Source organism: Tyto alba, unplaced genomic scaffold (genome assembly GCF_018691265.1).
Source record: "Tyto alba isolate M040663 unplaced genomic scaffold, T.alba_DEE_v4.0 Super-Scaffold_10, whole genome shotgun sequence".
In the NCBI taxonomy this organism is placed as follows: Eukaryota; Metazoa; Chordata; class Aves; order Strigiformes; family Tytonidae; genus Tyto; species Tyto alba.
The window spans coordinates 11,156,537-11,170,012 of NW_024881262.1; the positions used below are offsets into that span (position 1 = coordinate 11,156,537).

General features: G+C 67.0%; 3 protein-coding genes across 3 annotated transcripts; 2 read left to right on the forward strand and 1 right to left on the reverse strand.

The window, feature by feature from the left end:
- The first annotated feature begins 572 nt into the window (after positions 1-572).
- Positions 573-4,800, forward strand: CAMK2N2 (calcium/calmodulin dependent protein kinase II inhibitor 2). Its single transcript, XM_042799422.1, has 2 exons — positions 573-848; positions 3,347-4,800. The coding sequence occupies exons 1-2, from the start codon at positions 680-682 to the stop codon at positions 3,415-3,417; spliced, it is 240 nt and encodes a 79-aa protein (XP_042655356.1). The 5' UTR covers positions 573-679; the 3' UTR covers positions 3,418-4,800.
- Positions 4,464-10,171, reverse strand: EEF1AKMT4 (EEF1A lysine methyltransferase 4). The gene is made up of 3 exons (XM_042799414.1): positions 9,969-10,171; positions 8,788-9,071; positions 4,464-6,256 (listed from the first exon to the last, which is right to left on the reverse strand). Exons 1-3 carry the CDS (start codon positions 10,141-10,143, stop codon positions 5,987-5,989), a joined length of 729 nt encoding a protein of 242 aa, XP_042655348.1. The 5' UTR covers positions 10,144-10,171; the 3' UTR covers positions 4,464-5,986.
- Positions 10,172-10,288: 117 nt separating this feature from the next.
- ALG3 (ALG3 alpha-1,3- mannosyltransferase) lies at positions 10,289-13,292 on the forward strand. Its single transcript, XM_042796951.1, has 9 exons — positions 10,289-10,442; positions 10,780-10,879; positions 10,967-11,114; positions 11,276-11,436; positions 11,516-11,636; positions 11,948-12,153; positions 12,391-12,467; positions 12,660-12,804; positions 12,905-13,292. Exons 1-9 carry the CDS (start codon positions 10,289-10,291, stop codon positions 13,092-13,094), a joined length of 1,302 nt encoding a protein of 433 aa, XP_042652885.1. The 3' UTR covers positions 13,095-13,292.
- The last annotated feature ends 184 nt before the right edge of the window (positions 13,293-13,476 follow it).

A 13,476-nucleotide genomic window follows, 5' to 3' on the forward strand; every position in this document is an offset into this window, starting at 1 on the left:
ACACTGAGGAAGGTGGGGGAAGGGGTGCCTGCGTGGGTGCTGGGCAAGAGGCACAAGCAGGGGGCTAGGGAGACCCGGGGTGGGAGCTGAGCAGGGGGCTCTTGGGGGCTGCAGGAGGCTGGGAGCTGAGCAGGGGGATGCTCGGGGGGGGCTGGGGGACCAGAGCGGGAGGTGGGGGGGGGGGGGGGCTCTGTTCGACATCACCTCGGTGCGCTGGGGGAGGGCGCGGCTGTGCCTGGTGGTCCTCGGCTGTCTGACCTGAGGGTACTTGCCTGCGTCAAGGGCTCCCCGCTCCATAGGGGCACCCCGTGTTTTATGGGGCACCCTCGAGTTGCCGTGACCTCCCCGGCAAAGCTGTGCCGGGCGGGAGACCATCCTACACCGGGGACGAGGCAGGGGCTGAAGACAAGCTCCCCCCCCCCCAATTCCAGCTGGACGGGCACCGGGCACAAACCGCCAAGGCGCGGCGGGGGGTGTGGGGGGGTCCCCCCCATCCCTGTCCCGGCCGTGCCGTGCCGGGCCGCGGCGCTCCGGAGCCGCCCCCCGCCGGGGGGGTCCCCGCTCCCCCCGGATGCATGACTTCATCCTTCCGCCCGGGTTTCCTCCCCGCCGCCGCCGCCGCCGCCGCAGACCGGCTCCCGGCTCGGCGCGGCGCGGCTCGGCCCGCTCGGCCCCCGCCATGTCGCAGGTGCTGCCCTACGGCGAGGACAAGGTGGGCCGCTACGGCGCCGAGCCCGAGGCGGGGGAGCTGCCCTTCAGCTGCCGCCTCCAGGACACCAACGCCTTCTTCGGGGGCAACCAGGGCAAGCGGCCCCCCAAGCTGGGACAGATCGGCCGCGCCAAGAGAGGTACCGCCCGACACCCCCCCCCCCCCCCGCCCCGACCCCCGCCTCAGCCCCACGGCACCCCCGGCGCTGCCCTGTGGGCATCCCCGGGACCCCCCCCCCCCCCCCCCCCGCGCCGCAGCTGCCCTGCAGCATCCCCCGGCATCCCTGACACCGGCTCTTGCATCCCCCGGCGCTGCCCCACGGGCATCCCCGGATCCGTCCTTGCATCCGGCTCTGCCCCGGGACCCCCGGATCTTGCCCTGCAGCATCCCCGGCGCTGCCCCACGGGCATCCCCGGCACTGGTTCTTGCATCCCCAGCGCTGCCCCACAGCATCCCCGCGATCCCCGATTCCGCCTTTGCATCCCCGGCTCTGCCCCACGGCACCCCCCAGATCTGCCCTGCAGCATCCCCGGGACTCCCGGCTCTGCCGTTGCACCTGCGGCTCTGCCCCACAGCATCCCCGCTACCCCCGGCACCGGCTCTTATACCCCCAGCACTGCCCCGCAGCACCCCTGGGACACCCAGCTCTGCCTCGCATCCTCAGCACTGCCCCCCAGCACTTCCACACACACACACACACCCCCCCCCAGCATCCCCAGCACTCCCCCCAGCATCCCCCGAATCTCCAGCTCTGCCCCACATCCCCCCTGGCACTGTCCCCCTGGCATCCCTGGGATCCCCAGCCCTGCAACTGGCACCCAGCCTATCCCAAAGCCACAGCCCCCCCCCGCCCTCCTTGTTCCCAGCTTCAGACAGCAGCGCTGCCCCCCCACCCCCCAGTGCTGCCCCACATCCCCCGCAGCCTGGGGCTCCCCCCGGGACTACCCTGCAGCATCCCTGGGGCTGCCCCTGGGACTATCCCCAAGCATCCCTGGGGCTGCCCCCCGGCACCTCCACGAGTGCCCCCAGGACCCCCCGGAACTGCTCCTCAGCACCCCTGGGATTGCCCCCACATCCCCTCGGGCTGCCACCGCCTCCCATTTCCTATAAACAAGCCCCCCCAGCATCACCAGGAACAGACCCCCCCCCCCTCCCCCCCCCAGCCCCATGAACCTCTCCATGTTTCTGCCTGCCGCAGAGACCCCCATCAGCAGCCGCTGGTGATGCTGATCAACAAACATCCCTCCCGTCACACGCCCCCCCCCCCCCCCCATTTACTGTCCCCCCGGGATTCCATGAACCTGTGTGTCCCCTGCCCCTCCCTGCCCCCCCGCTTTACTGCCTGACGCAGAGACCCCCATCAACAGCTCCCCTGCTTCCATCAGAATCCAAATAAATGTGTGTGTGTCCCCCCCCCCCGCATCCCAATCTGTCACCATCGATGCTCCCTGATGCATTTGGGGACAACTGAGAATGGCCCCCACCTTCCCTACAGCCCCCACCCCACCTGCCTGGGGGACCTTCCTAAGCAAACATCCCTCCTGCAGCTGCAGGGGCAAAAGTGTGGGGAACAGAGACCTCACCCCTCCCCTCACCCTCACCCCCCCTCCAAAAATACACCCCACCCTGAAGAGGGGGATGAGCTGCTGCCTGGTCCACCCGCCCCCCTTTGCGGTGGAGGTGGCTGGGTCTAGCAGACCCCCCCGGAGGTTATGGGGGGCCAGTTCTCCCTCAGTGGTGTTGGGGGGGTCTGGCTGCTCTCCCAGTGATGCTGGTGATGGAGGGGGGGGGGGCAGCTCTGGACAATCCACCCCCAGGGTGGTGATGGAGGGGGGGTGCTGACCACCCTGGTAGTGTTTTTGGGGGTGGGGGGGTTGTCTGTCCTCCACCCCCGAGGGTGAGGTGATGGGGGTGGGGTGTCTGTGGAGCCCCCTGATGCTGGTGGGGGGGGGGGGTGTCTGTCCAGCTTCCCACTGGGGATGTTGATCTGGGGGGGTGCTGTCCAGTCCCCCGTGGCGATGCCGATGGTGGGGGGGGTCTGTGCAGCCTGCCATGCTGGTGGGGGGGCTAGCCGGCTCTCCCCACAGTGATACCGATGGCGGGGGGGGGGGACAGGGGGGGTGTCCTGCGCAGCGGGTGATGCTGACAGGGGTCTGGCTGCCACCCCCGCCGAGCTGGCGGTGCCCCCCCCCCCCCCGCTGGGTCATTACCCATTCCAGTCCTGTTGCTCTCATCAGCGCCTGCCGCAGAGAGGAGGGGGGGTCCTTCCTGGTCTATTCTTGCCCCCACCTTCCCAAACCACCCATCCAGAGGCGGCTGGCTGGCTGCAGGGGGGGGGGGTGGTGCTGCCCCTACCCAAGCCGAACGGGGAGGGGGAAACAGACGCACGGACACCACCTCCCCCTCCCCATCCTCATCGCACCCACCTCAACCCCCTTCACCCTGCTCCCCAGCATCTGGAGGGGGGGGGGAGGGCGGGCACATCTGGAGCCCTCTTGGGGTGGCGAGTGGGGTGAGAACCGAGGGGTGGATTTTTTTTTTGGGGGGGGGGGGCGCAGAGGCTGTTTGCATCCCTTCGCCCACACGCCCGTCGTCGTCCCCCCCCCTCCCTCCAACCCCCCCCCCCCCCCCCCGCAGTGGTGATCGAGGATGACCGGATAGACGAGGTGCTCAAGGGCATGACGGAGAAGTCGCCGCCGGGGGTGTGAGCCGGGACCCGCCGCCAGGACCCGCAGCCCGAGCCCCGCTCCCAGCCCGCCCGGCCCTGCATGCTGGCTGGACCGCCGACGAGGAGATGGGGGGGGGGGCCAAGCCCGTGCCCCCCCCTACCCCAGCCCGGGGGGAGGGAGGTGGGAGGGGGGGGGGGAAAGGCTCCGCGCCCACCCCCACCCCCCCCCCCCCCCCCGAGCCATGCACTTTACCCCTCCGCCTCCCCCGGGGCTGGGACAACCCGCCGAGCCCCCCCCCTCCCCACCACGCTGGGCAAAGACCCCCCCTCTCCCCCTTGGAGGGAGGGGGGGGAAGCCCCCCGCTCTGCGGCGCATCCCCCCCCCCCCCCCCCCATCCTCCTTGGTGGGGGGGGTGTCCCCGAATGGCGAGGCGGATCGGGCCCCACGAGCGGGGGGGGGGGGGAGCGCTGCTGCCCAGAGACATTTTTTGCTCCATCGTTTTTTGCATGAGCTTGGTGGCCCGAGCGCCCGGTCCTGGGGCCGAGGGTCAGCCCCACCACTCCGGCACGCTTCTTTTTAAACAGAAACTCCTCATATTTGTATTTTTATATCCGAATCTTTGTTAAAAACGATCTGCTGACGTTGAGATGTCGAAGTAACCGCATCGGGAAAACAAACAAACAAAACAAAACAAAAAAAAAAAAATGGTTCATATTTTTTTCCATAAGAAAAAAAAAGACAAAAAAAGAAAAAAACGAGGGGGAAAAAAATAAAGGGGGGGGTGAGAGTGATGGAGGGAGCGTGAGGAAAGCCAAAGGTGCGGGGAGGGGAGCGGGGACCCCCGGCCTGACCCCCCCCCCCCCCCCCCCACCGGCAGCGGGACCGGCCGGAGGGGATTTTGGCAGCACCATCGGCCGCCGCAGTCGCCTCCCGGCAGCACCGGGGCCGAGCCCACCGGGGCTGAGCCCACCGGGGCTGAGCCCACCGGGGCCGGCTGCGGGTGCCAGGGGGTCCCTGTGCTGCCCCTTGCTCGGGGGTGGTGGGGCCGGGGGGGGAGTGGGGAGGGCAGGGACCGGCCTGAGTTGTTGTTTTTAATTTTGTACTTTAATTTAATTTTATTTTTTAAGAAGCTTCTCGGGGGGGTCTGATGTGCATGAGAAACTCGTCATCTTTTTCAATAACCTACGAGTGGCATTTATGGAGACGACGACGCAAAAAAAGAAAAAAAACACAACAAAAAATACCAAACAAAAAACAAAACCGAAAAAAAAAAAAAAACACAAAAAAAAAAGAAAAAAGAAAAAAAAAAAGATACTTGTGTCATGATGTTCTACAAATGATCCATTGTAAATTTAAATGCCATTTTTCACTGTACTGGTGAACAAAATGCAATGAATAAAATACATTCATGTATCAAGGCGAGGCCGGCAGCTGCCCGCTCCTTTCTGTCCCTCCCAGGCGCCGGCGGTTTTCGGGGTGCCCGCAGGATGGGGTGGTGTGGTGGTGGTGGGGGGGCCCGACCCCGGAGTCCTTCGCCAGCTCCTGGCGCGGGGGGAGCCACCGGCTGACCCACTTACGCCGTTTGTCAGAAATAGCAGCGTGGTGGCTCGTGCCTTTTCAGTACGTTACCGCCGTCTCTCTGAGGAGGGGTCCTCTCCGTGTCCCCTGGCGTCACCCACCCGAGGTGGGGGGGGGGGGTTTGGTGCCCAAACAGCCCCTGAGGAGACCCCTGGTGCCACCCATGCGGCTGCCACTCCGGCACCCTGGCGCAGCCGGCCCCACCGGCACACGGTGACATGCCTGTCACCAGCTCTGGCACACGCATGTCACCAGCTCTGGCACACGCGTGTCACCAGCTCTGGCACACGCGTGTCACCGTGCCACCGGCCCCAGGCACAGGCAGACACGGGCCAGGCCTGTGCGGCACGCCGGGGTTGTCACCGTGGCCAGGAGCGGGGCTGGGACACACACACACAGGGGCAGACGTGTCACCCTGCCCACACACGTGCCCCACGGCGTCCCCAGCCCCACGCTGGCACGTCCCAGCCTGGACTCCCCGCTGCCAAGCTTGGGCTGGGGGGGGGTGTTGTGACAAGGACACGGTGCCCTTGCACACCCCCACGGCTGAAGAGTCTGGTCCAAGGGTCCTGGTGCAGGATGTGGCCGGGGGGGGCAGCACCCCCAATCCTACTCCCCACACCCAGTGCCAGCACCCCCCATTCTGCCCCCAGCCCAGCTGCCTGTGCTGGGGCGGGGAGGGGGGGCAGGGAGCTGCTCCTCACAAGATGGATGGGTGGAATTAAACCCGATTTGGTTTCATTACCAGCCACAAAGCCCGGAGCCCTGGCCTCTCTCCAGCCGGGCGAGGGAGGGGGGCACAGCATCGCCCGCTCCCCAGAGCATCCTGCTGCCCCCCGGGAGGAGGCCCAGCCACCCCCCCCCCCTTCTCCCATTGCTCACATCACTAGGCAGCTTTTGGGGAGCGGGGGAATGCACTGGTTCCCCATCCCTCACCCACAAGGGTGGAACACCTTAAGGCTTTATTGGGTGGGGGGAAGCTTCCCCCCCCCACCATCACAGCTGAATGGCAAGGAGATAGTCCTCATCGTCATCTGGGGGGGGCGGGGGGTGGTGTTGGGGCAGGTGGGGGGGGGGGCTGGTGCAGCCGTCGCCCCAGGGCCAGGTCGGGGGGGTCCAGGGGCTGCCCCTTGCGCATGACGTAGAGGAAGTAGTGGAAGGCGCCGGGGTCCCCGTCCCCGCAGGCGGCGTGGCGCAGCGACCACCCGAAGGCCTCCTGGGCGTAGTGGGGCTTGCGGAAGTGGGGCTGGGCGAAGGTGATGGAGATGAAGCAACCCCCCGGGCGCAGCACCCGGCTCACCTGCGGCGGGAGAACCCCCAGGATGGGCGGGGGGGGAAGACACACAGTAAGGTTCAATCCCTCTGGCAGGGATGGCCTCATCCCCAGGGACCCCCCCCCCCCCATCACCATCTGCCAAAGATTCCCCCCTCCCATCGCACCCCCAATTCTTCTGTCCTAACCTTGCCCCCCTGAGACACCCACCCCCGTTCTGACATGCCTCCCAGACCACCCACAGACCCCCGTGGCAATGAGGGATGGGGTGTCCTCACGCGCCACCTCTCTCTGCACCCCAAAACTCTTCACCCTCATCCACAGCAGACAGCACGGGGACCCAACCCTGGCACAGGGAAAAGCTTCACCCTCCCGGACACAGGGCCTCCCCCCCTGCCCCGAACAGCACGGGCCACCCATCCCGCCCACCACTCTGTGGGGTGCCCACCCCCCCCCACGCCAACACCCAATGTCCGAGGTGGGGTGGGGGATCTTTGGATGGGAAAGGACTCGACCCTTTTAATCACCATTTTCTCCCTGCTGGAACTAAGCCCCCACTAACAGGATGGAAAAGAACATCAATTTTCTTGCTTGGCTTTATCCAATGTCAAAAGGCTTTTACGGCCAGTGCTCACGTGCTCAGCATGCAAAGACAGTGCCCGGGGCGGGCGGGTGGCCAGCCCCCCCCACCAGCACCCAGCCCCAGACGGGGACACCCCCAGATCCCCCTCCCCCCCCCCCCGGCAAGGGCAGACAGCCACTGCAGCAGGGGAGAGGGCTGGGGGCCAAGGTGGGGGTTTCCCAAGCTCTGGTTTAATCCTGCTGGGAAGCTCCACGGCTCAGCGCTGGCTGGGGCCAGGGATGGAGCGGGGTCAGGCAGCCTGCGTGTGTGTGTCCCGCTGCACCGTGGCTTTTGATCCAAACCTTAGTGGTTTTGGCCAGGAAAAGGGGAAGGCAGGCCCCTGCATTCCTTCCCTTACTTTCCCTGACACCCCACCACCACCACCCCACCACCAAAGCACCCAGCTCAGCACCCTTCCTGCAAAGTGCTGGATCAATCTGTCCTGGAAAGACCCCTCAGCTTCCCAGTTGATGGGCACAGGGGGGGTCCCCGGGGCTGGGAGGAGGCAGGGATCTCCGTCTGGAGCTGAGCGAGGCATCCCGCATCCCCGCATCCCATCCCTCGTTAATAGAGCACTAATGGCCGTTGCTTAGAGACGGGCGCAGGAAACCTTCCCATCCGCCAGCCGGCGCGGGGGGGCTGCCTCCTCCCTCCACTGCCCCCAGAACGATAGGACGGGGGTGCCCCTGGGACATCCCCGCAGGCAGGGTGGATTTTTGGGTCCTTGTGTCCCCCCCTCCAGGGAGAGCAAGGCAGAGGTGATAACCCCGAGCCCCCCTCTCCATGAAACTGCGGGGTGGGGGCGAGAAGGGGGGGTGCCAGCCACAGCCTGACCCCTGCAGAGGGACCGGCAAAGCAGCAGCGGGTGGGAACACCCAGCGAATCCCCCTGGGGGTGAGGCCAGTGGGGACTGGCCATGGGTGGTGCCCAGCGATGCTGGGGGAGGGCAGGGATTGAGCAGGGGATTAAAAAGGGGGGGGAAAAAAAAAAAAAAAAAAAGACTAAATCCTCACTGTTTGGCCAAATGACAAGGACAGGCAGCAGTGCTGGTGGCAGGGCTTGGATGGTGGGGACAGCCCCTGGGGTCCCACCCCTCCCTGGGCTTGGAGTGGAGGGGAAATGGCCACAAGTACCCCCCCAGCACCCTGTGTCAGCACCCATGGGTGCTGGGCAGGTGCAGCAATAAATTATCCTCACAGTTATTCCCACAGGGTGGGAGAAGCTTCCAGGACCCACACCGGTGACACCCGCCCCCCCCCCCCCCCCCCCCCCCCCCCCGCAGCCTGCACCCAGGCAGGTTCAAGCCGGTCCTTGCCTTCGCCATCACCAATTAATAGGGGCCTGGAGGCATCACCCGTCCCCATGGCAACGCCAGGGCCCTGGTTGCCATGGCAACCCTGGACCAGACCATGGGGACCCCGGCTAATGAAATCAAAACCGGGGTGGGGGCGAGAGCCTGTCACACCCCTGTGGTCGTCACCTCGGTCTGGGTGTTCAGGGCCACCTCTGTGTGTCCCCCCCACCCCTCCAGGTCCCCTCCCGGCACCCTGAGCTGCCCCTACGGCCACCCACACCAGGATGGGCCCGTTTATACCTCCACTCCCTTTGGATTTAGGGTGCAAATAAAGAGGGGAGTCACCCAGCCCCCCCCCGCAGCAGGACCCAGAGACACACCCCGCTCCATCCAGCGCCTTGGGGAGAAGGTGATGGGGTGGGAGATTTGGGGGGGGGGGGGGGTGTCTCTCATCCCCTAGGGTGCTGGGTGCCCCTCTGCTGGGTAGCAGAGAGAGGCACGGCCGGGGCACCCCGAGGGAACATTCCGCCCCTTCACCCACCCCAAACGGGGATGGGGGGGGGGCTGGGGGTCAACCTTCCCTCCCCTTCCAACTCCCGGTGTGGCTGGGGGGTGGGGGGGTGTGTGCGTGGGGCGTCATACCTCCGCCAGCGCCCGGTGCATCTCGGCGGCCGCCTGAGGCGAGACGTGCCAGGGGTCGGTCTCCTCGGCCATCAGGACGTCGAGGGTGCCCTTCTCCAGCACGACGTCGAAGGCGGCGTCGGGGAAGGCGAGGGCGCGGACGTCCATGACGGCCCAGCGCAGGGCGGGGCAGCGGGCGTAGCGGGCGCGCATGGCCGCGATGCAGGCGGGGGAGAAGTCGACGCTGGTGATGTCGGTGTAGCCCAGCCGGTGCAGGTCGTGGCTCAGGGCGCTGTTGCCGCAGCCTGAGGCGGGGGGGCACGCCTTCAGTTTGGGGTGCTCGGGGTGCCCAGGGTGGGTGCAGCAGGACGGGGTGGGGGGGGAGCTGCCTGCACCCCAACCCGGTTCCCTCAGGCCCAGGGAAGGGAGCGGGTGGGCTGGGGCAGCCGAAGAGGGAACAACTTGCTGCTCGTTAGCGAGCGGCTGGGTAATTTTTAATTAAGCACCCCACCGGCTAATTGTTAACCGCTTTCTGCGAGGCGGGGGCCGTGGGGTCCCGGCCCCGCAGGGTTGAGGGCAGCCCCCTGTAAGGTGGGTGCCCCCACCCCTGGGTGGGACGCCCGGGTGATGCTGGAGGCATCCCCCCGAGTCCTCAACCCCCCCCCCCCCCCGCACCCCCAGTGCCGTGGGGCAGGAGCCGGCTGTGCCCCCCCCCGCCCCGAAATCCGGCAGTGGGGAAAGGGGCCCGTGGCAAGCGGCGCCTGGAGGGGCTTAACCGGGACGGACGGACAGACGGACGCCTGTCTCAGGGGATCACCGCGGTGCCAGGACACGGGCCCCCCCCCCCCCCCCCCCGCCCCGGTGCGGTGGGGGAGACGCCCCTTCCCTTCCCTTGGCCGCTCCACCGGGGCTCAACCGACCCCCCGGGGGGGTGCGGGGGGATCCCGGTGGGGGGTGGGGCGGATTCGGGAGCTATGAAGCGCAGCCGGCGCGGCGGCTGATCCGCTAACGGGATCGGTGATGACACCCGCCTAATCCCGGTGCCCCGGGGGTGGGGGTGAAGCTACTGGGCCACGGCGAAATAGCCCGCGGGTGGGATGGCGGGGCGGTGGCCCGGGACACCCCCCGCCCCCCCCCCCCCAGTACCGGCACCCCACCGTGCGAGACACACACACACACACCCCCACACCCGGGCCACGTACCGAGGACGAGGATCCGGTCACCGGGGCGCAGCTCGGGCTGCAGCTGCGGGAGGAAGCGGGACAACCCCCCCAGCCACTCGCGGGGCTCGGCGCCCTCCCGCCGGTACAGCGCGTCCCAGAAGCGGCGCTGCCGGTACCGGCGGTTGGCGGCGGGCGCGCGCCGCCGCTGCTCCATAGCGGGTGCCGGGCGCCACGTGCCGCGCCCCCCCCCCCCCCCAGCCACGTGCAGCTTCCGGCCCCGCCGGTTTGCACCGAACTAAGCGTTCCGGCCGGGAACACGGAACGGAACGAGGAGGAGGAGGAGAACCGGCGGGGCGGCCATGGCGGCGGGGCGGGGGGCGGCGGTGGTGCTGCGGCGGGCCTGGCGGGAGCGGCGGGCGGTGGTGCTGGAGCCCAGTTACACCCCGCTGGTGGCCGCCTGCCTCTGCCTGGCCGAGGGGGGGGTCAACCTCTGGGTCATCCGTAGGGTCCCCTGTGAGTGCCGGGGGCGGGGGGGTGGCGGAGATGGGGGGTGCGGCGGTGGGTGGGTGTCCTTCGGGCAGTGATAGCTCGTCCCCGGGCTGGGGGGGGGGGGTCCCCCGGGAGCAGCGAGGGAGAGGGGGGGCTGTCCCCGCCCTATGTGGGTGGCAGCATCCCCCGGGGGGGGGGGGGGGGGGATAGGGGCGAGCTGGGGGTCCTGGATGGGGTCGCGGAGCCTCGGCTGACAGCGAGTCGTGGAGGGGGGGGGGGGGGCGCAGGGCAGCGCCGTGGGGGTGTGGATTTGGGGGGGCCTTCCCCACGGTGCCCCCCTGACCCCCGGCCGTCCCCGCAGACACCGAGATCGACTGGAAGGCCTACATGGAGGAGGTGGAGGGGTTTGCCAACGGGACCCTCGACTACACCCGCCTGAAGGGCGACACGGGGCCGCTGGTGTGAGTGATGGGGGCGGCTGAGCTTCCCCGCAACCGGGGGGTCCCAGAGGGGCAAGCCTGGCCCCTCAAATCCCGTCTTCTCCGCAGCTACCCTGCCGGCTTCGTCTACATCTTCCTGGGGCTGTACTACGCCACGGGCCGCGGCACCAACATCCGCCTGGCGCAGTACCTCTTCGCCGGCCTCTACCTCCTCAACCTCCTTCTCGTCTTCCGCATCTACTGCCGAACCAACAAGGTAGCCCAGGGGCCTCTCCAGCTCTGATCAGTCCTCGTCTGGGCAAAACGGGCTGGGCAGGAGGTTGGGGTTGGGGGGCTGAGGTTGGGAGGGGCTCAGCGGCAAGCTGGTGGTCCAGGACAGGCTGCTGACTGCCCTCGTGTCTCTCCATCCCCTGCAAGGTCCCCCCGTATGTTTTCTTCTTCATGTGCTGTGCCTCCTACCGCATCCACTCCATCTTTGTCCTGCGGCTCTTCAATGACCCCGTCGCTATGGCCATCCTCTTCCTCGCCATCAACCTCTTCCTGGAGGAGCGCTGGTCCTGGGGCTGCCTGTTCTTCAGGTGAGGGTCTGGGGGCAGGGAAGGGGCTGCCTGGGCACCCGTGAGGGTGGCCGCGGCAGTAACGCAGCTCCCCGTTCAGCCTGGCTGTGTCGGTGAAGATGAACATCCTTCTCTTCGCGCCTGGACTTCTCTTCCTCCTCCTCCAACGGTTCGGTCTCCTGGGCTGTATCCCCAAACTCTGCATCTGTGCCCTGCTCCAGGTGGGTCCCTCCTCGCGTCGGCTACGGGGCCAGGCTGGCAGCCCCAGCGGCAGCGCTGCCGTGCCTGCATCGCAGCATCCTGCCTGGCTGTCCTGGGGACTGGAGGCTGCTGGGTGGATATACAGTGGCACCAGCACCTGAGTTGGCCGCACACCGCAAGCTGGTGGTTAATAAATAATGTAATTCACCGGCTCCCATCTTTGGCAGACCGTCCCTGTCCCCCCACGTGGTGCTGGGGTTCTGGGGAGGTGGCAAGGGTGGCGGAGACCAGGCTCACTGCTGCTATGAGGGTGCTGGTGTGTCTCTGGCAGGTGGTTCTGGGGCTGCCCTTCCTGCTGGTGAACCCCGTGGGGTACCTGACTCGCTCTTTTGACCTGGGCCGCCAGTTCCAGTTCAGATGGACAGTGAACTGGCGCTTCCTCCCAGAAGAGGTTTTCCAGAATCGGGCTTTCCACGCCACGCTGCTCCTGGCTCACCTGGCTGGCCTGGGGCTCTTTGCGCTGCACCGGTGGCACAGGTGAGACCTGGGGTTCCCCACGGGTGCTGGTCCCCATCAGCCCCGGTGGTGCAGGATACAGGTCCACAACTCCCCTGCCCTCACAGCGCTGCAGTTCTGGGGTTGCAGGAAGGAGCGTGGGGAAGTTATTGTTCTCTTTAGGGGGGCGTGCTGCCCAGGCATCATGGCTCACAGGGGAAGGTCAGGGTGGGAAAGTCTTTGAGCAGCTGAGATTGATGTTTGTGCCTCCCCTCCCAGGTCCAAAGAGAGCATCCTGGCTCTGCTGAAGGATCCTGCCGAAAGGAAACACTCATCCCCTCCCTTGACTGTCAACAATATCCTTTTGGCAGGGTGGGTAGCAAGGAGAGGGGAGGAAAGCAGTGCAGGGCCGACCACGGGCTTGGCATTCGCAGGCTCCCGGTTCTGCAGTGCGGTCAGGACAATCCTGTCCTGGGGGAAAGGAGCTGTTGTACGGCTGGGGATCGCATCTCCAGCCTCCTGCCTTTGTTCCCTTAACGCCAGCGCACAGATCATCTTCGTCCTCTTCTCCTCCAACTTCCTGGGCGTTTGCTGCAGCCGCTCCCTGCACTACCAGTTCTACGTCTGGTATTTCCACACGCTGCCCTACCTGCTCTGGTGCACTCCTACCGCCAAGCTCGCCCACATGCCCAAGTACGTGCTGCCAGGGAGGGGGGACCACCCGTCTGCTGGGAGGGACGGGGGCTGCCATGTCCCTCTGCCACGCTGACCCCCAGCTTTCCCCCCCCTGCAGGGTGCTGCTGCTGGGAGTGATTGAGCTCTGCTGGAACACCTACCCCTCCACGGTCTGCAGCTCCCTCTCCCTCCACATCTGCCACGGACTTGTCCTGCTCCAGCTCTGGCACGGCACAGCCCCTCCGCCAGCACCTCACACCCCCCAGCCAAGCAGGAGGCCCGCACCCATCTCCAAGAAGGCCCAGTGAGAACGTGGCCGGCCGGAGGATGGGAACTGGCCTCTGGGACTGCCCCTTCTGCCCGTTCTTTCCCAACCTGGCTCCCAGGCTGCCCTCAGCCATCCCAGGAGGGCTGCGAGCCCTGGAACTGCGTAAAGGGGACAGCGTGGGGACCCCCAACAGGCAGGACTTCCCCAATAAAGGGGGCTTTGTGTGCTCTTCTCCGGCCACAGCGTCCTCGTGCCGTGATGGTGTCAGGATGGCCGTGCCTCGGCCTGCCCCACCAGCGGGGAGGCAGAGCAGCCACCCCGGGCCGTGGGAGCTCCCTTCCCAGCCCTGGGAGAGTGCTGCCCGGGGCAGGGGAGCAGCCTCCCGGGTGAGGTTAAGCCAGAGGATCTGCAAAATTGCTTTG

What these genes read in the sequence shown, in the direction of transcription:
- CAMK2N2 (XM_042799422.1), top strand. Translation starts at nt 680, where the DNA reads ATGTCGCAGGTGCTGCCCTACGGCGAGGACAAGGTGGGCCGCTACGGC. An exon ending in GATCGGCCGCGCCAAGAGAG is followed by an intron (nt 849 to 3,346) that starts GTACCGCCCGAC and finishes CCCCCCCCGCAG; the next exon opens with TGGTGATCGAGGATGACCGG.
- EEF1AKMT4 (XM_042799414.1), bottom strand. Translation starts at nt 10,143, where the DNA reads ATGGAGCAGCGGCGGCGCGCGCCCGCCGCCAACCGCCGGTACCGGCAG. An exon ending in TGACCGGATCCTCGTCCTCG is followed by an intron (nt 9,072 to 9,968) that starts GTACGTGGCCCG and finishes CCCCCGCCTCAG; the next exon opens with GCTGCGGCAACAGCGCCCTG. An exon ending in TGCACCGGGCGCTGGCGGAG is followed by an intron (nt 6,257 to 8,787) that starts GTATGACGCCCC and finishes CTCCCGCCGCAG; the next exon opens with GTGAGCCGGGTGCTGCGCCC.
- ALG3 (XM_042796951.1), top strand. Translation starts at nt 10,289, where the DNA reads ATGGCGGCGGGGCGGGGGGCGGCGGTGGTGCTGCGGCGGGCCTGGCGG. An exon ending in GGTCATCCGTAGGGTCCCCT is followed by an intron (nt 10,443 to 10,779) that starts GTGAGTGCCGGG and finishes CCGTCCCCGCAG; the next exon opens with ACACCGAGATCGACTGGAAG. An exon ending in GCATCTGTGCCCTGCTCCAG is followed by an intron (nt 11,637 to 11,947) that starts GTGGGTCCCTCC and finishes TGTCTCTGGCAG; the next exon opens with GTGGTTCTGGGGCTGCCCTT.